The following is a 22,680-nucleotide window of genomic DNA, read 5'->3' as shown; positions in this document are numbered from 1 at the left end:
CATTAATTGTGACTATGCTCGTGGAGTTTGTCACCAGAACTTTGTCGGCACGATTGCGTCGAAGTGAAGGGTGATAGGAAAAAGCGAATGGTTGTAGTCGATAGGGGATAAAAAAATGTCGCCAGGGAAAAAGTTGGTTTATGTTGAATCATTAATTAATTAATTAGAGCCAATTAGGTCTGTCGGACGTCGGAATAGCCAACCAGAGTAATGACGACGTCCAAAGTGATCACGTGATACCTCACTTCCGGTCACGCGACCTACGAGGAGGTCGGAATAGTGTGGTTATGTCGATGTCGGGATGTGACGTCACTGTGTAGCGTCCTTATGTGGCGTCATAAAACCGGAAATGGACGTGTTTCGACAATGAAGGAGCCGAATAATTGACTGAAAATGATCAGAAAGTGTGTAAAGTGTCGTTTAATCGAAGCACAAAGAAAAAACGTTCCGAGAGCACTGCAGAATCTGCAGCGGAGAAATGCGAAAGTTTACATCGCGTGCTCCTTGTCGAACACCCCCAGCTTGATTCCGTTGAAGGCTTCAAGTTCACCGGCATTCTATATTGGTTTACAGGAAAGGAAAGACGCAGTATCTGTCACTCGCAAAATTTCACTGACACATTTCGCGGACAAATCTCGCGTCCATGAGCCTAAAAGGGCTTTCGCCTTAAATAAAACAACACGCGCAGTTTTCTATCAGTGTCGTCAACGACGCAGCTGCTATCAAAATTTCCGCAGTGCGAAATCTCTACAAGGGGCACGCGATACACCGTGTGCAGCAGCAACGCTCAGGCTTACGCATTTCTCCACTGCAGATTCTGCACGGCTCTCGGAAAATTATTTTCCCTCTCACTCAGCCCTCCTTGCTTCATTATTTCCGATGGTGGAAGCCCAGGTGCTTCACTATTCTATAGCAATTTTCATAACATTTTCCTTCCTTTCTGTCTTTATTTTATAATATATCAATAATAATAGTTCTGAAGATTACTATACATTATAAACAAGAAAAGTAAAAAGCCTGGGAGAGCAGGGGCAGATGCAACAGTATGTTTGTATTTTTCTTTCTCTAAACGCAACAATGAATTAAAAGACAAAGAAAACACTCTCATCTGCTCTAACTGCTATGCACCTGCAAAATTTCCCAGCGTAATTAAAGATTTCATCATGATAGTTAAGCGGGCGAGTTGGTGATACATCATCCAAAGAAAACAGCGCGAACAAACGGGGACGACAGGAAGAAACAACAGGAACAAGCGCTGTCTCTCAACTAAAGTTTAATCGCAGAAAACACATTTATATAAGGTACAGAAACAATAAAACACCAAAACCAGACTGCACGTGTTACACTGTGATGTTCAGATATGCAACTTCGCAGTCACGCAGGAGCAAAGAAGGTTTGCTGAAACACAATCTTTCTTTCTTAGCCATATTAAACGCCTCGATGATTTCCCTGGTCAACTGGTCGGGGTGTTTGTACAAAATGTCAGTAAAATGCAAAGACAGAAAACAGGATTGACACTCACGGCAATGATCAACTAGATTAGTGGAGCGATTAGATTCTAATGAGTTGAGATGTTCTCTGAGACGTGTGTTAATACATCGTCCCGTTTGCCCCATGTATATCTGACCACAGGACAAGGGAATTTTATAAACTACCCCTTTGGAGCACGGCACAAATCTTTTGTCGTGTTTAACAGCACAAGACACTACAGATTTATTAGGATTGCGGGACTTGTTTTCTACCACTGAACAAATTTTATTCAGCTTATTAGGGGCTGAAAAAACAACATCAACGTCATACCTATGGGCAACATTTTTAAGACCATGAGAAAGGCGATGTACATAGGGAAGGACTGCGAACTTTCCCCGTTTCTGTTCTTTCTATGAAGGCGGCAGCAATGCCGGCGATTTAAGCTTTTTGATTATTTTATTGCAACCCAAAGTTATAAGCTCAGCTGGATAACCTGCGTTTTTTTTTTTTTTTTTTTTTTTAAAGATTTGATCGCCAGCTGTCGCTGCTCGCAACATTTTAATTTTGAGGGGGAGTCATTGTACCTGGATTTCGGCGAAAGGCAAGGTAAGCGCGCCGCGGTGATTTTATGCATCATGCCCGTTCTTGAGCGAGTGGGCGAGAGGAAAATCAATGCAGACTTTCCGCGTCGCTCAAGCGCGCCTTCCCCGACAGCGTTTGTGTTTGGTCGCTCAAACTGTGCTGCAAGTCTTTGAGCGCAAGCTGAGCAAGCTAACCTTCTTTGAGTCGATAGAGCGATACAATTTGAGCGACTGAAGTTAAGCGAGCAAAGTTGAACGACTTTAGCAGCGGTTTAGCATAGTTAACATGGTAGTCAGCGAAAGCTTCTTAGCATGCTTACGCTTGGTAGACCTCCTTCGATAGCCTGATTTAACTGGCATCGGTAGGACGCGCTAAGCGCAGCATCATCGCCACTGGCGTCCATGAATGGCTCTGAGTCGAGGCGTGGTTGCTCCTCGGGCTTTTATGCCCATCGGTTGACGTCATGGCTGTTTCCATCGCGCGATGGCGTGAAGTGACATCACCCACGTGATTAATCAGGTGGGTGATGTCACGTCGCTCTCTTCAGCACCAAGATGGAAAGGTCAAAGGTGAGAGGGTCAAGGACCACCGTGCTGATGCAACACCAATGTGGTCCACAACGTTACTCTTCAAGCGGTCGACTGTTTTGGGGAAAGGAAGTCACTGTATATTTATAGCCACACTTTGTGATGTGGCTCCTTGAAGGTCAGTGGCTAGCCACGCTGACATTGCGTGTTGATTTACAGGGAAGGAAAGGCACAATATCTGTCACATTTTTCTGTGGACAAATGAACCGCATAGCGACAGTCCCACGCTGACATCATGTGTTGGTTTACAGGAAAGGCAAGGCACAGTATCTGTCACATTTTTCTGTGGACACCTGAACCGCATAGCAAGTTTGGCCTCCTGCTTCTTCAAGGTCAAATGAAGTTCAAATTGAAGCCCAGGCGAAGACTGGCTCTAGCTAGCATAGCGAAGTTTTCACTTCAAAATCTCGGCGCATCTCGCGATAGAAAGGGAGTGATACAGCCGCGTTTTGCGACAACAAGCAGGAGTGCGCTATAACCACTGTCGTGACGCTGGGGCTACGTCGACCCGGCCTTCACTTGGTAGCGTGCAGAGACTCGGGGTTGAAGTAGGATTGAATCTTCGAAGTTGGTGAAATATGTACAAGCAGGTTTAATGGCACTTTGAGAAACTTATTTACAAGATTATTTACACGAAAAAGAAGGGTACATCAGCAAAATGGCAAGCGTTAAGAGTTCATAGCGAGAAGCGACTGGATGAGCCGTTTACCCAGGGCCCAGAGCGACATTTCGTGCTCTGCAGCGTCCTTAAAACCCCCTATGTCCAGCCCCTCTCTGAAGATGCTGACCAACCAAATCCAGGGCACGCCCCTCAGGTATCGGCATCCAATCGAACACATCACTGCACTGATGGTCTGAAGCACTGACTGGTCCGGCATTCATTCGTTGGGCGTGATCACTTGTTGGCGGGAAAAGCTTGGGAACGGCGAGGAGAGGAGGTACATTTCTATTCTTCAGCAAAGAAACCACAGGCTGGTTCTGACAAGGGGTTTTACTTCTCAGAAACCCGAGTGCACGTGGCGCCGCATAGGGCTCCCAACATTGTCCCTTTTCGACAATTGCAAATCTTTCCTGCATTCCCGGGAAATCACTTAATGGCCGTATGAGTCATGCTCCTTTCTTGTCCTGCACGTCAGCGGACATGTCACTCTGTCGTCTCCTTTGGATAGGAGGCATTCATCACTGGAGGATAGCACTTCTCGACTGGAAGGGTGAACAAAAGAAAGAAAGCACTTCCTGCTATTTCCCGCAGGGGGACGTTTCTTTGTGTTTTTCCAGAGGTTCTCTTGACAGGGTCAATTTGGCATTTGCAGGTTGTCCACAAAGCAAAACAGGCTTACAAAACAGGATTCCTGGAAACAGGCTCACTTAGAGCCATTGGACCATCACCACATTTTCACAATACTTTTCCATGCCCACAGGCGAACAATAGAGCGCGCAAATGCGGATGCTTGGTCGTAACAGCCTCCTCCCCCGCCAGAAGAGTCTCGGAGGGCAGCAGTCCCAGCTGCTGCATGAAGAGACGACTTAATGGCCTGCACGTGAACGCTTGAAGCTCGCTGTTGCTTGTCGCGTTGTCTTGATTGTTGTAGGCCAAATTGCTCGAGCTGTCTGAAACTCAACCACATGTCGAAGCAAGCACTCGGCTCCCGTCTGAAGAGACCAGGTCAAAAGAAAACTGCCATTGTTGTTCGAGAAAAGCCCACTCTCAAGACGTTCAGGACCCACGTATTCCTAGAAAACCAAACGTGCTGCTTTACATAGTCACACATATACAAGCGCACGAAAAAAAAAAAAAACCTGATTATCAATTTGGATACATGGTGAGGAACATCTCGGACCGCTTAGAAAGAGCGGCTAAGCGCGTCCGCATTCCCATTTAACTTCCCCTTTTTGTATCTTATTTCAAAATTGTACTGCTGTAAAATCAAGCTCCACCTAAGAAGGCGACTGTTCTTCGATGTCGCAGTTTGCAGCCAAGCTAGGGGACAATGGTCCGTCTCTACGGTGAATTTGGCCCCTCCAAGATAGCACTGCAATTTTTGAATGGCCCATACAATGCAAGCGCACTCTTTCTCTGACGCGCAATAAGCCCTCTCTCTAGAACTCAGTTTTCTGCTCAAGTAGAGCACGGGGTGCTCATTACCGTCGTCATCTCTCTGGCAGAGAACAGCACCTAGCCCTCGATCACTGGCATCACACTGGACCGTGAATTCTCGGTCATAGTCTGGAGCTCGCAATACCGGACGGCTAATCAGCACAGCCTTCAGGTTTACGAAGGAGGCTTCCTTTTGTTCGTCCCAGACTACATTTGTCGGTTCTGTCTTGCGGAGAGCGTCGGTCAGAGGGCTAGCCAAAGCTGAATAGTTAGGGATGTAGTGATTGTAGTACCCAGTCAGACCCAGGAATGCTCGAATTTCCGTCTTCGTGCTCGGCCGCGGGTAGTCTGCTACCGCAGAAATCTTAATCTCGCTGGGTTTCCTGAAACCTTGACCTACATTGTGACCCAAGTAGTCCACGGTCGCCCTTGCCAGGCAACATTTCTCGGCCTTTACGGTTAGTCCAGCTTGACGCAAAAGGCTCAGTACAGCTCTTAGATGTACCATATGGTCCGCCCATGAGTCGGAAAAAACCGCAATGTCGTCTAAATAAGGCACCGCGAATGTTTCACACCCCTTTAAAACCCTATCCATGAGTCGGGAAAAACAAAATGGAGCATTTTTGAGCCCGAAACTCATCATTGTTGGCTGGTAGCTGCCCGTCGGAGTGACGAAAGCCGCGTATCTGCTGGCGCGTTCAGTGAGCGGTACTTGCCAGTATCCTCGAGTAAGGTCCAGCGTAGTCACATATGCCGCTCTACTGACCTGTTCTACTCTCTCCTCAATATTCGGAATAGGATACACTTGATCCCTGGTGAGAGAATTTAGCTTTCGGTAGTCTACCACAGGCCTAGGGTCTTTACCTGGAGCTTCTACTAAGATCATAGGCGAAGCATAATCGCTTTCCGAGGGTTTTATTACTCCCAATTCCAGCATGCGAGTTACTTCCCTATCCAGAATTTCTCTTTGCCTTGGAGAAAATCGGTAGCACCTTGATCGCACTGGCACGTCTGAAGTCAGCTCAATATCGTGCTCAGTCAAATCAGTTCTGCCTGGCCTGTCCACGAAGCAGGCCTCAAACTCTGTTATTATCTCGCCCAGATCGGACAGCTGGGATTTCTTTAGTTCTCCTCTCTGCTCCGTCTTTTTGAGAAGCTCCTGAGCGTTGCTTCCTTTTCCGCTGAGGCAAATCAAGTTGTCCCCCATCTCCTCGGGAAGGTTTAACGTTAGATTTACCACGGCTTCCCTCTGCACATAAGGCTTCATAAGATTGCAATGATAAATGCGCACTTCTTTACGCCTACCGGGAATTTTCACTGCGTAGTTAGTGTTAGAAAGCTTTGCAACGACTTCAGCCGGTCCTTCCCACTGTACTTCGAGCTTATTCTGCCTTGAACTTCTCAGCAACATCACCTGGTCCCCGATACAAAACGTCCTTTGACGGGCTGTCTTATCATAGTACACCTTGGAACGAGCCTGGGCTGACTTCATGCTGGCCTCAACGAGTTCCTTGGTGTTATGTAAGCGATTCAAGAGGTTCAGAATGAATTCTACTACTGTTGGGTCTTCTCCGCGCCCCTCCCAGGCTTCGCGCACCATTCGCAAAGGTGAGCGCAGTGACCTTCCGTACACCAACTCGGCTGGGCTAAATCCAGTGGATTCGTGCGGCACTGACCGCAAAGCGAAAAGCGCTGCAGGCAGGCAGGTATCCCATTCGCGCTTGTTTTCATAGCACAGTCCCCTCAGGACTCGTTTGAGAACAGAGTGCCATCTTTCTACGCTGTTGCTCTGCGGATGATGGATCGAGCTATGCACTACCTTAATGCCGCATCGCTCGAGAAATGAGGTGGTGAGGACACTCGTGAAAACGCTACCCTGATCACTTTGGACCTCGGAAGGGAATCCAACTCGTGCAAACACTGACAGCAGCGAATCCACTACACTCTCGGACGTCACCTCGCGCAGCGGAACAGCCTCTGGAAACTTTGTGGCTGGGCATAACATAGTGAGGATATAACGGTACCCTGACTCTGTCACAGGAAGTGGCCCAACTACATCTATTACTAACCGGTGAAACGGCTCGGTAATGATTGGTACTAACACCATCGGAGCTTTCCACTTATCTTGCGCCTTTCCAACCCGCTGGCACGTGTCGCATGACCGTACAAAATTTTCCGTGTCCTTAAAACATCCAGGCCAATAGTATTCTTGCAACAGCCTCTGCTTTGTTTTCCTTATTCCAAGGTGACATGACCACGAGCTGCCATGGGAAAGTCGCAGTAAGTCTCCGCGGTACTTTTGGGGAACGACTAATTGGTCCCGCTCTACTCCGCGCTTATCCTTGAATAAGCGATACAGCACTCCCTTTCTCATCTCAAAAGAAATGTTCTTTGCTGTCTTAGTGGCGCGGTGGCGCTCTCTTATCTCCTGTATCTTGGGATCATTGGCTTGCTCCATAGCTAAGTCCTCTCGAGTTCCACTTAAAAGTCTCGTGAGATTACTAGACACTGGCGGCAAGAGGTTACTCTCAAGAACGTCCTCATTCCGCGTCTCATCAAGCTCACTTTCAAGTTGACATATCTCAGATGCCTCGCTCTCAAAGTTTTCTGACCTGTTATCTTCCGCATTTACCACTGTTTTAACTGCCGTTTCCTCCGCTGTGGATTTTTCTGGAATGAGCAGTGTAGCTAGTTCTCGCGCCTTTGAACGTGTTAAGGCTTGCACAACTCTGTCTCCGAAAAGGATGCCCCTCTTTCGCAGCAGCATGTCCGATTTGTTGGAGAACAAATACGGATAGCACTTAGGAAGCTTTCCTGAAACGGCAGCCTCGGTTGTTAATTCGCCGAAAGGGCCCTCGATGACCACGTTCGCGATCGGCAAGCACACACTCTGTTCCTCAACTACCTGTCGGATCCATGCACACTGTCCTGTATAGTCGGAAGGCGATACATACGCCGGATGGACAACATCCATCGTTGCGGCCGAATCGCGCAGTACCTTGCAAGGCTTCCCGTTGACTACTAGGTCATGCAGGTAGGGTTCTAAAAGTTGCATATTTTCATCGCAGTCCCTGACATACGAGAAAGCAATCTTTTCTTTCCGGCAGTTGACGGCAATGTGACCCTGCTCATTACACCTAAAGCATGTGAGCGGCTTCCTAGCCTCAAGCTTATTCTTTGTGTTCTGCGCGTTGGTCACTTCCCCACTTTTCTCACTGCCGTCCTTTCTAGGGAATTTGCCTGAAGAAACCTTCATTTCTTCGTTTCCAACTCTAGCAAAGTGCCTTTCCTGACGGTTTTTCACACTGAACTTGGGATTGCGGGGCCTATCCACTGCTGGGTTGCTGAATTGTCGGCGCGAAGCATACTCCTCAATAAGTTCGGCAGCTTCAGTTGCCGACTTAATTTCGCCTCGGTCCTGTAACCAATTTCTTTCTTTTTCTGGGAGGCAGTTATAAAACTGCTCCAAAAGAATTCGCTCGACTACAGCGTCCCTATCACTGTAGGAATCTGTGCTCTTTAGCCACTCGCCCAAATTTACTCTTAAATTGTACAGGAATTCAGGGTAACTCTCGTCCCTGGACTTAGTAGCGTTCCGAAAACGTTGTCTGAACGCCTCGGCGCTAAGCCTATACTTTCTCAGAAGGCAAGCTTTGACCTTCTCGTAGTTGTCCGCGTCCTCCTTGCTTAGCCGCGCGACAACCTCCGCTGCCTCGCAGGGCAGAACCGTCAATAATCTCTGAGACCACGTGTCTCGCTGGAAGGACAGTTTTTCGCAAGTTCGCTCAAAGTTAGCCAGATACAGACCGATATCCCCTGATATCACATATGGCTGCATGTACTTTGACATCTTGAAATCTGCCTCCTTGTTGAGACGAGGTACCGCTAGCTGGGGACAATCGCCCGACCTCTTGCTCAACTCTAGTTCTAATTTCCGGAGCTCAATTTCTTGGTCCAGCTTTTTTGCTTCTCTTTCAAGCTTCTCACGTTCGTGCTCCCTTTCCTCTTTTTCCCTCTCAAGTTCACGCTCCCTTTCCTCTTTTTCCCTCTGACGTTCACGCTCCCTTTCCTCTTTTTCCATCTGACGTTCGCGCTCCCTTTCCTCTTTTTCCCTCTGACGTTCGCGCTCCCTTTCCTCTTTTTCCCTCTGACGTTCGCGCTCCCTTTCCTCTTTTTCCCTCTCAAGTTCACGCTCACGCCTCTTTTCCTCTTTTTCCCGCTCTTTCTGCTGTCTGAGCTGCTCCTCCTTTTTTTGGGCGATGAGGTTCCATGCTTCACTGAGCTCCTCATCATCGGCTCCCAAATCTGTGATTGCCTTTATAATCAAAGGTTTTCGTGCCAAACCACTTGTATCAATTCCCAATTCCTCACACAATTGCAACAGTTCCGGTTTCTGCAGCTTTTGTAGGTCCATGTTCGCTCCGAGTGTCGGCTACTTCCAAAACAACAGTGCAAACTACCAAACCTAAAGGCGTTTCAACACTTTTTACCAGTTCTAAAATCTAACCCTGTTCTAGAACCTGGTCCACATCAGAAGAAAAGCCAAGCACTCACCCACACATGCGATCGATGTTCCGAGCTGCTCTCTTGTTGGCCGATTGTTGCGCCTGCTTGTTGCTTGAGATGCCACCTCCGATCACCAGATGTTGTAGCTTGTAGATCCAGATCCCACCTCCAGTCATCAGATGTTGTGGCTTGTAGATTCAGATCCCACCTCGAATCACCAGATGTTGTAGCTTGTAGATCCAGATCCCAACGCTGGTCACCAGTTGTCGTGACGCTGGGGCTACGTCGACCCGGCCTTCACTTGGTAGCGTGCAGAGACTCGGGGTTGAAGTAGGATTGAATCTTCGAAGTTGGTGAAATATGTACAAGCAGGTTTAATGGCACTTTGAGAAACTTATTTACAAGATTATTTACACGAAAAAGAAGGGTACATCAGCAAAATGGCAAGCGTTAAGAGTTCATAGCGAGAAGCGACTGGATGAGCCGTTTACCCAGGGCCCAGAGCGACATTTCGTGCTCTGCAGCGTCCTTAAAACCCCCTATGTCCAGCCCCTCTCTGAAGATGCTGACCAACCAAATCCAGGGCACGCCCCTCAGGTATCGGCATCCAATCGAACACATCACTGCACTGATGGTCTGAAGCACTGACTGGTCCGGCATTCATTCGTTGGGCGTGATCACTTGTTGGCGGGAAAAGCTTGGGAACGGCGAGGAGAGGAGGTACATTTCTATTCTTCAGCAAAGAAACCACAGGCTGGTTCTGACAAGGGGTTTTACTTCTCAGAAACCCGAGTGCACGTGGCGCCGCATAGGGCTCCCAACATTGTCCCTTTTCGACAATTGCAAATCTTTCCTGCATTCCCGGGAAATCACTTAATGGCCGTATGAGTCATGCTCCTTTCTTGTCCTGCACGTCAGCGGACATGTCACTCTGTCGTCTCCTTTGGATAGGAGGCATTCATCACTGGAGGATAGCACTTCTCGACTGGAAGGGTGAACAAAAGAAAGAAAGCACTTCCTGCTATTTCCCGCAGGGGGACGTTTCTTTGTGTTTTTCCAGACGTTCTCTTGACAGGGTCAATTTGGCATTTGCAGGTTGTCCACAAAGCAAAACAGGCTTACAAAACAGGATTCCTGGAAACAGGCTCACTTAGAGCCATTGGACCATCACCACATTTTCACAATACTTTTCCATGCCCACAGGCGAACAATAGAGCGCGCAAATGCGGATGCTTGGTCGTAACACCACAGTAATAAGGTCGCTTGCTGGCGCTGTTGAAGACAACAAATAAAGCTTTCAATAGTTCGTGGCAGTATACTGTAGGACAGTTCGAGGAGGGAAACCACAATTTAGTTTGGTTTGGTTTAATTTAGTTCATGGGATTTAGAGTTCCAAAAGCGGCTGAGGCTATGAGAGACGCCGTAGTGAAGGGCTCCGGAAATTTACTCTGCCTCAGGTTTTTTTTAACGTGCTTTGACATTGTACAGCAGACGGGAGCCTTGATTTTCGCCTCCATCGAAAAGCGGCCGCCTCGGCCGGGATTGGATCCCTCATCCTTGGCCACAGTAGTCGAGCGCCGTAACCACTGCACCACTGCGGCTCGGCAAACCCGATTGCTATCCAGGGAATAAGAAAAAATCGAGAGAAAGCGAATGTATAGTTGTTCATCACCGATGCAAAGATTTCCGTCACTTCTTTCATCCTGTTATTGGAGAAAAAGGCGCACATTTTGCACCCCCCCCCCCCCAAGCTCTCTGATAACAGGTACGTGCTCTGAATGCACCCGACTGTATCTCGGTGCAATATCGCACGTGACCAGTAGCAAATTACGTTTCTAATGTTGTCGGTCGGTTTTTGCTTCCCCGCTTCTCTTCATATGTATATCTTTAGACTTATGCGTATGGAAAAAACAAATATTCGACTGCACTCTAATATGGGCTTCGGCTTCTCGTAGAAATCGCTGTCCAAAACCACGCTGTGGCTACCTGCAAGCGATGAAAAAAAAGGGGAAGTGGACCCTTAAGCTCTGCCCTCAAGGGTATAACGCGAGAGCGCTAACGGCTCGCGTCTGCGGCTCCCCTTGTGGATCCTGGTTCGCCTACACGCATGCACATTGCCACTCTCTTGATCATCATCATCATCATAATCATCATCATCATCATCACCACCATCATCAGCCTGACTATACCCACTGCAGGGCGAAGGCCTCTCCCATATTTCTCCAATTAACCCGGTTCTGTGCTAGCTACATCCACTTGACCCCTGCGAACTTCTTAACCTCATCCACCCACCTGACTTTCTACCGCCTTCTGCTACGCTTTCCTTCCCTTGGAATCCAGTTTGTTACCCTAAGCGACCATCGGTTGTCCTCTCTTCGCACTACATGTCCTGCCCATGCCCATTTCTTCTTCTTAATTTCCACTAGAATGTCGGTAACTTGAGTTATTTCTCTGACCCACTCTGAACGCTTCCTATCTCTTAATGTTACCGCTAGCATTTTTCGTTCCATAGTCCTCTGGGTTGTCCTCAACTTAAGTAGAATCCTCTTGGTTAGCCTCCGCGTTTCAGCGCCATAGGTGAGTACAGGTAAGATGCAACTGTTTATATACTTTCCTTTTGAGCGATACCGGTAAGCTGCTAGTCACAACCTGCGAGTGCTTGCCAAATGCGCTCCATCCCAATCTTATTCTTCTTGTTATTTCCTTTTCATGGTCCGGATCTGCGGTTAGTACTTGTCCTAAGTAGACATATTCGCCTAATACTTCCAGTGCTTCGATACCTAACGTAAACTGCTGTTCCTTCCCGAGGCTGTTGAACATTACCTTAGTCTTCTGCGTATTGATTTTCAAGCCTACCTTTGTACTTTTCATGTCTAGGTCATCAATCATTATTTGCAGTCCATCCCCCGAGTTACTTAGCAAAGCAATGTCATCAGTAAATCGCAGATTACTGAGGTATTCTCCATCTACCCTTATCTCAACTGCTCCCATTCCAAGTCTCTGAATACTTCCTCTAAGCAAGCTGTGAATAGGACTGGGTAGATTGTGTCTCCTTGCCTAACACCTTTCTTTATGGGGTGTTACTTTCTTAATGCAGAACTATGGTTGCTGTGCAGCCACTATATATGTACCTTTCAGCACTTTCACGTACGGCTCGTCTACCCCTGATTTCACAATGCCTGAATCACCGCTGAGGTTTCTACTGAGTCAAATGCTTTTTTGTAATCAATGAATGCTATGTATACGGGATGGTTATATTCCGAGCATTTTTCTATTACCTGGTTGATAGTATGGATATGATCGATAGTAGAGGACAGTTTCCAAAAGCCTGCTTGATCCTTTGCTTGATTGCAGTCTTAGATTGTCCTGATTCTATTAGCGATTACCTTAGTAAATAACTTATACGTAACAGACGGTAAGCTGATTGACCTGTAATTTTTAGGGTCCTTAGCGTCCCCTTTCTTATGAATGAGGCTAATGTTTGCATTCTTCCATGGTGCCGGTACCTTCGATGACACCATGTACTTCATATCCTGGGTGGCCAGTTTTTGTAGCACGATATCCCCCCCTTCCTTCAACAAATCTATAGTTATCTGATCGTCTCCAGCTGTTTTCCCCCTTTTCATAGTTTCCATTGCTTTTTTAACCTCGTCCTTCGTCACTGGTAGAACGTCTGACTGTATTTCCCTCCTGCCAATTTTATTTACGGTCCTGATTACTTTGGCTACTGTAGAGATCAGTATAGAACTCCTCGGCTACGTTGACTATCTTGTCCATATTCGTGACGACGTTGTCCGCCTTGTCCCTTAGCGCATACATCTGGGTTTTGCGCATGCCCAATTTCTTCTTCACTGCTTTAAGGCTTCCCCCGTTCTTTACAGCATGCTCAATTTTCTCCATGTTATACTTCCTTATATCGGCCACTTTGCACTTATTGATTAGCTTTGATATATCGGCCAATTCTATCTGGTCTGTTGGATTGGAAGCTTTCATACTCTGGCCTTTCTTAATAAAATCTTTTGTCTCCTTAGACAGCTTACCAACTATCCTACCGCCTACTTCCACAGCGCACTCAGTAATGATATCTCTAAAATTATTGTTAATTGCTTTTCTTGATCACTAGTTTTTTAATTTTTGCGACTGTGATCTCGCACATACTCTTTCGCATACAGTCGTAGATATAAATCGCAGCTCTAACCGAACCATACCAACTTACAGTCTTGGTCAAAAGACCTGAAGCCAAAGGATTTTCATATCTCAGCCGCAGAATGAAGCCATCACAGCGCCGTTAAAGGTTAAAAAGCCATGAAATGCTTATATTTAGGTGATAAAAAATCATTTCCTAGCATTTTAAATTCCCTTTGGTATTTAACGATGGCGTGACGGCTTCATTTTGCGATTGCGACGAAATTCCTTTGGCTTCAGGACTTTTTACTAAGGCTGCACATACCTGCGTGGCCTTATGCAGCATATATATAACTCCGTATCCAAGCGTCCTCGGGCAATATTCCCGTCTCACCTTCTATCTCAAAGGAGCTACTCCGAGCTTGCAGCGCCTACCAATGCGGCCATGTCATTGTGGGATCGTGACGTCACACTGCCCACCGACTAATGATTGTCCGACCATGCCGCCTGCCAACTACCACCTGTCAGGGGTACGCCTCTTGTTTCTTTTTTCTCATAACGCCGACACTGAAAACGCCGGGTTTTCAGGAGAACGAGGCAAGTAACGATGTCTCGTTGAAAGAAAAAGAAGCGCTTTGACCTTGCAGTGGGTTAGAAAACTGCGCTTCCATCTCCCAGTCGGGCAAAGGTGTTGACGGTCCTGCTCCGACGACTCTTCTCCCGGACGCGGGCTTTAAACAGCATCAGCACAGCTGCTGTGTGCTCTCTTCGTTAGTCACCCTCTTCATCTGGAGGGTCATATGACCCTCCAGATGGGCCATGCGGCCGGATCTTCGACTATTGTCACAAGTGACCCTCTTCTCATGCCCAAGATAACAGCCCCTTATCAAAACCTTATCCGAAGGGTTCACAACAGCGGTCCTTTTAAGCGCTTGCGGTCAACAGACGGACGCTGGGAAAGGGTATAGGCGTACTCATGGAAGAGAAGATGCATTTGGTCTCTACCCGGCAGCTGTTCTCATCGTCTCAAGGCAGGCGCGATCCTGGCACAGCCAAGGCACGACGACCTCTTTTGAACAAGTCAGAGCCTTCAAGTGATAAGATGAAAGCAGCTTTTATTTCTCACGCCATTTTGTAATCTCTTGCCTTCCGCTTCGAAGTATTCTCTCAAGCCCAGAAGGCTGGACACAACAAGACATCAGCCCACGCATTTATATTTACCGCATTTACCCGGTACTCGATGGACGTGCCCAGCATCCGTTATAACCGCTGTTTGCGCTCTTTTATTACTTCTGCTTTTTCTTCTGTACCGCCATCCGTACCGCAGGCAAAGGAGCAAACGGACGACAGTGCCGTTAAAATAGCGTACCGAAGTCGCTAACAACTCCCCGGCGTTATCGAATGAGGTCCAAGCATCGGCACAACGATCCTTACCACGCCTGTTTGTTTTTCCCCTAAAACAAGCGAGCGAACTGGCAAAGGGGTGGACGAATGAGTGTATCCGGCCTAATTGGGCCCACGCTGAGGTGGTCTCACGTATACGTGCACGAGCGCATGGCCGCTGTTCGCTGGCTGCGCGGGTCAGTCGCACAAGGAATGCAGATCGACAAGGAGGAGAGAAATATATATGTACTTGAGCAACTGTCGCCAGCGGCCTCTACCGCGTGCTCCTCGCAGTATACGGCCGAGATACGCACACGCTCAAGGAAGACACCACCTGCCCTGGACGGTCAATAGATCTCTAATGTTGTGAGTGTTATGCGCAAAGAACCGCTATACCAAGTTCGAACAGATGCCCGTCGTTCGGCCTCTTTTTATTTTCGCGGGGTTTCTGCGTGCGTGTCCTCGTTCAGTTCGTTCCTCATCAATCAAGGAACACGTTGTAGGACGCACAGTGCGTGGAAGCAATCACTATACTTTAGACCGATGGAAAGCCCTTTTGGAGAGGCAAAAGGTGCAAAATAAAAGATCCGGTATTCGAGCGAGATGATAGAAACAGTGTCATCCCAGCTTTGCGCAGACATCCCTATAAGAAGACATTGGCTGCGGGTAGCGAAAAGCAGTGCGCACGAAAGTAACGGTGACACACAACCTGGAAGGGACCGAAAACGATTCTGTACTCTGTTTCACTCTAACGGCGCGACATCTGGAAAGCTACGTTGCCAACGTCGGCTTGCAATCAGAGCCTGAGCTCATTCGGTTGTTGCCGGGTATACGGACTGTTCGCGACCAGTAGGCGCGACTGTTCCCGCCGATCGCGAGAGCCAACGACACGAAAGCAACAGAAAAGCCAGTCGGCCAATTCGTCAGCTGGTTAGCTAAGACCAGCTTCAGATTTAGCAGCAGTGCACGGTTACAGCTACGCGTACTGGTGGCTCAAGGTACAAACAGAGTAAGGCTTTGAGATCAAAGTGCGCTGCTGCGCAGCATTACCGAGTTCAGGAGATGCGTCGTGCTAGCCTACGTGTGAGCACTTCAGTGACACATTTGAGGGCAAAATACCTGACGCCTCGGATATTTCCAGTACCCTGAGACCAGCGCGAAAAGTAAAAAGAAAACACAGCCATGCGAAGTAATCGCGCAGCTGTGTTTTCTTTTTACTGTTGAAGAAACGGCAAATACAGCAAAGCCGTCCTTCCAGTGGGCGCTTATCTTTCCAAGCCTGATCGTGGACAGACTGTGATCTGTCTTGCACTCTAACATATCTCTCTTTCTCTCCCTGTGTAGTTTATCTGCGTATGTGTACGGACACCCGTGACCCGTATCTAGTGCTGCACAAGGCTTCTAGAGTTTTTCTGATCGTGACCTCTCTCAACTACTGATAAACAAAAGGAAAAAATCATAAAATAAACTGCGAGGAAGCATTACCAGCGTGACACCTGGCAATCCGTGAACGTGCACAATAATGCCTGCTTTACGAAGGGCGACTATACTGTCTCCAGGACAGGTCGATATATTTGGACACGCAAATAATACGGCCAATTACAGTGCGTTGGCACCGCTCAAAAAGCCGTTTTTTCAACGCTGGCATGCAGCTATAAGTGTGACATGGGCCAGAGGTGAGTGCAAATATCGATAACAAGTCGTTGGCTTCCTACATCGATGTCTCTATGATGCTGCAATCCTAGAATTCTGCGAAATTAATTAGCGCTTTGGATAGTGTGATTCCGCACTGCCATGACGCTGACTGATTTTCGGCAAGATAACGGAGACAGTCACTCCTTTTTCCCTTCATGTTTGCCTTGGCTCCAGAAACTACGTGCGCGAGCAACCTCTAATCGCTAGGCGCAGCATCCATTTAGTAGGCAGTCGCTGCCTTGCAAGAGCAGTGGTGAGGTTGGCAAAACCTGAATTACGAACGTGCGTTTGTAGATAGTTTAATGTGCACAAAAAATTTGGTTTTTGAGAACAGCGCAGCTCAGAAGTGCTACCGACAACTTGAGTGGAAAAGGTAATTGCTTCGCGGACGACTGGTAAGTCACTCATATAGCACGTATGATGAGAATTCATAAAAAGCAGTGGTAGGCGAAAATGTGAACACCGCAACTTCTAGAATACGCCTTCTGCGCCACAGCACTTTGAACAAAGCTGTTGTCACTCCTGTTCAAGAGTTTAATCATGTTCTATCATGCTTGTATCTAGGAAAAAAAAAAAAAAAAACATCTTAAGAACATTTTAAGAAACCCTTTAAGCCTCAGTCAAGAGGAGACACATGCATGCTGGAGCAACGTATGACTCTGATTCTTTTTCGTCCACGTACAGCACTGTTGCTCGACAAGCTGTGGCCGGCAGCAGGCGCCGGTGCTATGATCGCTCCATGCTCGCAGCTTTGACAGTTCGGTAATGCGAGGAGACTTAGATAATCTACAGCTGGTGTATGCGTCATAAAAGTCGGCTCTTCTAATCCACGGGGTTAGCTTTCTCAGACTCTTATCCATCGTTCCTACCTGCCCCTGGCTTTGAGCAAGGTCCCTCCCTTGTTAGCTCAGCATTTTGAAAGGCCGGGAGTTAGCATTGTGACAAGCATCTGTTTTAAGAACCGAGCCTAGTTCACAGAACTCCGATTGTCTAAAGTCGAGATAGCTTTCACGAACTTGTGTAAACGTAAGCAGTGCAGTCAGGCTCGGACATGAAAACCACAACCTACAGCAAGCAGCTCAGTCAACGGTCATCGGTCGAGTTACACACGAGGGAGCAGACTAAAGTTTTCGTTCTGAAGAAAGGCTCAGTGAGGACTTATTCGTCACTGCTCCACGCCAGCTCTCAATGTATCGACTAATCAAGACCATGACAAGGCGGAATAGTACGGGGCTACTCCGACCTTTCTAGTACGAAGCGTCAAGCTAGCATTGCACTCATTTTCATTGAAATAAAGTTGAAACGACGAGCGTCAAAACAAAAGCTGCCTTCGCGCAAGAAACAGCCCTTCTCCAATGAAACTGGTCGTGCGCACGCGAAAAACAATCCATCGAGCGCGCGCCAACAAAGGGAGCGTCGTCGGTGGCACGGTCCCCGTGTATGTCGGTCGCGCGCGGAGGTAGCAGGTCCGCAGGCGACGCATTCTCCCGCGTACTCACCGCCAGTGCCGAGCGGGCCATCCGAGAGACTAGGGTCGCGTCGCCGTCAGCCGGGCACGGGAAGAGGCGTCGCGACGGCCGCGGATCGCCGGCGAGTCTGCGCGCCGTTCACCAGCCGCTTGGGCCAGCTTCAAGGACGGCGTCCCCCGTGTTCGGCCGGCGGGAGCGGCCGATGCTATCGGCTCCTGCCGCCGGGCGCGCCGCCGCCGCCGAAGTCCGCGCCTTGTTTATGCACGGCCTGGTGCGCGTGTGTTGGCTGCTGCCTGTCGCGGAAGCGTCGCTCGGAGGAGGAACGTGCTATCGCCGCGCGCTTCCTGACTGCCGAGGTATGCAGTACCAGGCTATGCGAGCATGGCTGGGAAGACGGCGCCACGAAGGAGTGCGGCGGACAAGAGGGAGTGACGGAGGCAACCCGCTCATGCAGCCGTCTTTGTCACGCAACAACTTGACCACCGGTATTCTCGCTTTGTCTCGTTGGGAACCCTGAGGGTAAGGCGAGGACCTGCTGGGCTCAGCTTTCTGGGAGATCTTGGTGAATATTAGCAAGAAGGAGAAGTCAGAGACGAATAGGGGGGGGGGGGGGGGGGGGGTGGGGGAGGGGCGGCGACGTTTCTTCGGCTTTCGCCGATGCTTGTTGGTCGTTAGTGCAGGGGAGCTTTCCGTTGCCCAGACGTGCGCTGCTATCCCCACAATCCAGGGCCCCGTTTGGTCGGCATTTTGAAGCGAGGTACCATTGAAACCATGTGTTTAGGTTTCGGTGCCAGCTAAGTGAGCGTAAATCAAAGCTAGGTTCCTCATATGGTGTGTAGGGTCCAGAGACCGTATTTTCTCGCGTTTTCTTTCCCCCTCTTTCCGCACGCTGTCTTCAACCGCTGCGATATTGGCCGTGGCGGACGACATCAGTGGCAGCTAGAGGGCCGAAAGAAAAGAGAACAAAAGGGTACTTTGCAAAATGCGGTCGCTGGTTGCATCATACCGCTTCAATGCATTGTTGCGAGTGCTCGGTCAAACATCCGCCTCAGTTCTGCACGTTTGTATTCAATAGAGCGGTGCTGGAGCGATGCAAAATATAAAAAGAGGAACTTGACAATAGGCTGTTCGCTTCTAGTTTAGCTGCTTAGCCGGCAACTGCTGTTTCGTAACGGAAGCGTGCGGTCACTGCGGTGAAATCAATGTGTATCTAGTGACACACCACTAACACGTATCATGTGGCAGAAGTTCCTGTCAGCGTAAAGAATGCACGCATGTTTGACGGCTTTACACTGCTGCGCGTATCTACCGCGCGGCGATGGGGAGCTAGCTATGTGTTCGGTTGAAGTTGCTATGACAGTGTGTTATACGACGCCTGTCGTATAATCGCCCTGTTGAAGTGAATACAAATGATATGCCCGATTCGGATGACTCAATAGTATACAGAGGTGCAGATAAAGAAGGAAACTAAGAAACCGATGAAAGTGTCCTTGGATGACTTCTCTCGTGTGCTTTTCTGTCACCGATGCGTTTGGATTCTTCTGTGTGCCGCACAAATAATAAAATATATCAAAGGGAAAACATTCCAAACCTATGCAAATGGATGGCTGATGCGTGACAAAATTCGCATGCGTATAGTAGTGAACGACGTGAACGTAATGAGCAATGTTTTCTTGTTTTGTTTAGGGAGAAAGGGGGAGGAGAATTATTTATATGTCCGTCTCGCATTGACTTGCGCATCCAGTCTCTCCGTGATCCGTGTCTGAATTAACGTTATTCGAGGCCCAATTTTCTAGAGAAAGGGAACTAAGGAGGAAAACATAGTGTGAACCAGGAGCTCAACCGTCGCGCTAGACCGACTAAGCGCGACTTCAGACTAGCGCTGAACGTGCACGGCCGGCACCGCCTTCGCAGGTCGGCAGTAAAGGCCCCAATATAGTCCGACGTAACGCACGGCATGGCGGAAGTAGAATGGTGGCGAAGGCTGGGCCCAAAAGCGGTCCAGCGGTACCGCAGCATATAGCCACAAGTCGGGGGGCCAATCACTCAGATTGAGAGATTATACTACTGCAAATTAAAACGTATCAATCAACATAAAAAGAACAGATATTTAATAAATAATTCGCTTGTGAATTAGGTAAGGTATTTTATTAAGACATTAATTAAAAAACAATCTTGCAACACTCTTATCGCTCGTACCCCCTTGATGTTGCATCGGTCTTGACGAAACTTTTCAGACCTTGCTAGGTTCTTGCGAAGTAGGGAACCAGAGGTAACCAAGGCAACGGAGATAACGAAGCGTGAAACGGTTTCGCGTAATTCCGCCTCCTCAACGGTAGGGTCCCGCAACTTCTTTCTCGTCACTGGTTGCCTGTCAGAGGGTTAAACGGCGATTGTTACCGAGAGGTGTGTCTGAGCGTAACCTAAAGGTAACATATACTCACTAAAGGCAGGAAATGATTACGTTGAAAATAATGAAATAGTGTTAGCGTTGTCATGCTGCTGTCTCGTAGCTATGTTCACGGCTGGTTTTATGGACTATGAAGAATTAAAAACATGACATGATGCAACCTAAAGGGGAACACCCCCCAGGAAAGATATTGGTAGCTTATTTTAATGTTGCTATTTAAAAAAACAAAATCAGAAAAAAGTTACAAACCCAGGATTCAAACATATATTTTATTCGCTGAGTGATCAGGTAAGTAATGTTAATCCATTGCGCCTCTGAGGCAGCGTTACGGCAGGCTTTAAATGCGCTCTTTTTCATTTTTACGGTATTTTCGCTATCTATCGCCAGGTGACGCTGCTCGGAGGACCCTACTAAAGTCTCTGGAACTCTAGACCCTACCGTTGAGAGAGCGGAATCACGCCACGGTTTCTTATCGCTGTCTGCTGCTCGTCTTCTGGGGTGCGGGCCTTGGTGCGCCCGGGAAAGTGTATAAATTTAGTTCGAAAATCTGAAAATGTCCCTTTTGCGAACAATTTGGCGTTGCTGGTCGCTGCTCTGTCGCCGTTTGGTGAGATTTAATGTCCCCCTGCAGCCGTGTTTTTTTTTTTCTGGTTTCGCCCCTTTTGCCATGCAGGCAGTGCGAAGTCTTTTTGCAGCATTGTATTGCGCTTAGTGGTTTATTGCAAGATGAGCTCGCACAAAGTGAGGCAGCGGTGCTCTGTGGCACATTGAAACAGCGTGGACTCAACCGTCGGTGTCTTATTACACCGCTCCCGGCTGACTTTCACCGGTGAGCAGTTCTGGAGGTTGCACACAGGCTCAATGTATGCTCTAATGCTCCTGTGTTAAGCACGTTTGTTGATACTAAAGCTGTCTGGACTTGCACAACCTTGAAATTGCCTTGAAAACTGCTGTATGCTTTCTGCCGAAGAGTTTAAATGTGAAGAGTAATCCCAGTGCTCTATGCTCCACGTATGTTTTGATGCACCTAGCTTTGTTTTCTGTACATGTATGTTTATTATCTGGTGATGCTTCATGCAGTCACTTAAAGCCTTTTCCATGCCTCGGCTGTGATCACTGAGGTGATTAGCCCGCTTAAACAGCGTTACTGTTTGTGCTGTCTGCGACATGCATTTTTTATTGTTGGGCATTATTGCTGTATTTGCTTGGTTGGTGCAATAAACCATGAATATGAAAATCATAATTGTTCACTTGGTACACATGCTGCGAACTGGGCACGACTGCCCGGTTGCACCAGTGTTTCTAGACCGCACCTTACTGTGCTGAGGGACAAAGTACATGGCCAAAGTACTTGCATGACTTGCAGCAGTATTTGCATTATGAATTTTGCATGGTTGGTCTATGCTTGGAAGTGTTGCTGCCTTTCTATTCCGCCACCTTTGCCAACCACTTTCATTGTGCTGGAACAGCTGCTTATAAACAAGGGCGTAAACAACAGAAACTCGAGTTCTTTCAGATGACAAAGGCTGGCGAACGCTGAAAAGCAACAACCTTCAAAAGATGCAGGCTCGTCATTGCAACGCGGCGGTTTAACAAACAAACAAACTTGTTTATAATTCGCGCCAAAGTGAGCAAATGCGTGATGTCATTTGACGTCATGACCCCCAAATTTTCATTGGACGCTGGAGCCAATGAGCCGCCATGATTTGTACGCATGGGCGTCTACGGAGCCTTCGCTACCATAGTACATATACCTTGGTTATGCTGCGATACCGCTGAGCTGCTTTTGGGCCCAGCCTTCGTCACCACTGTACTTCAGCCATGGCCTCCTTTGCAGGCACCCAGCAAGGCCTGCAAAGTCGCGCCAAGAACGATGCAATGTTTAAAGGGGACGCAGCAAGAGTGCTGCAGAATTAAAAACAAAATGAAGTGTTTTATTCAGATAGCTTAACTCATTCATAAAAAAATTAATGAGCACTGCAGAAACTGCATTGGAGTAATGCGAAGGCATGGACGCTGCTGTTGGTTGCTTCTGGTTGTTCTAGTTGCTTAATTCACTTCTTGTTTACCCATTTTAGTCGTTGGTACTTTCAAATTTCGCGCCAATCCTTTTCTATGCCCTTTTCCGACTCTATTTCCGGTTGTGTGACGTCACATCCTTGACGTCACCTTAATTGATTGATTTAATTAACTATTTTAGTATTTGACACATTCAATCGTGGCGCCAAGCTATTGGGTAATGAGACCATTTTCGCCTTTACTCTTGCATTTTTGCCTCTAATTAATTACCTAATTACATTTTTGGCCTAATCATTTTTTCTGACACAGCATTACATCACCCTTGTCGTGACGCTG

At 47.9% G+C, this 22,680-nt stretch overlaps 1 protein-coding gene across 1 annotated transcript in view; it reads right to left on the bottom strand.

Annotated features, from left to right (window-relative positions):
- Positions 1–18,200, bottom strand: part of LOC146202861 (uncharacterized) — a 132,825-nt gene extending 114,625 nt beyond the window's left edge. The window contains exon 1 of the mRNA XM_084588385.1: positions 17,946–18,200. Coding sequence (XP_084444511.1) covers positions 17,946–17,966 — 21 coding nt within the window. The 5' untranslated portion in view covers positions 17,967–18,200. The remainder of the gene's footprint in view (positions 1–17,945) is intronic.
- Between the last annotated feature and the right edge of the window lie 4,480 nt (positions 18,201–22,680).

The sequence above is a fragment of the Amblyomma maculatum genome, chromosome 1, assembly GCF_055883805.1.
Source record: "Amblyomma maculatum isolate TAMU_Amacu chromosome 1, ASM5588380v1, whole genome shotgun sequence".
Lineage (NCBI taxonomy): Eukaryota > Metazoa > Arthropoda > Arachnida > Ixodida > Ixodidae > Amblyomma > Amblyomma maculatum.
This window is presented reverse-complemented; position numbering and strand designations above follow the sequence as displayed.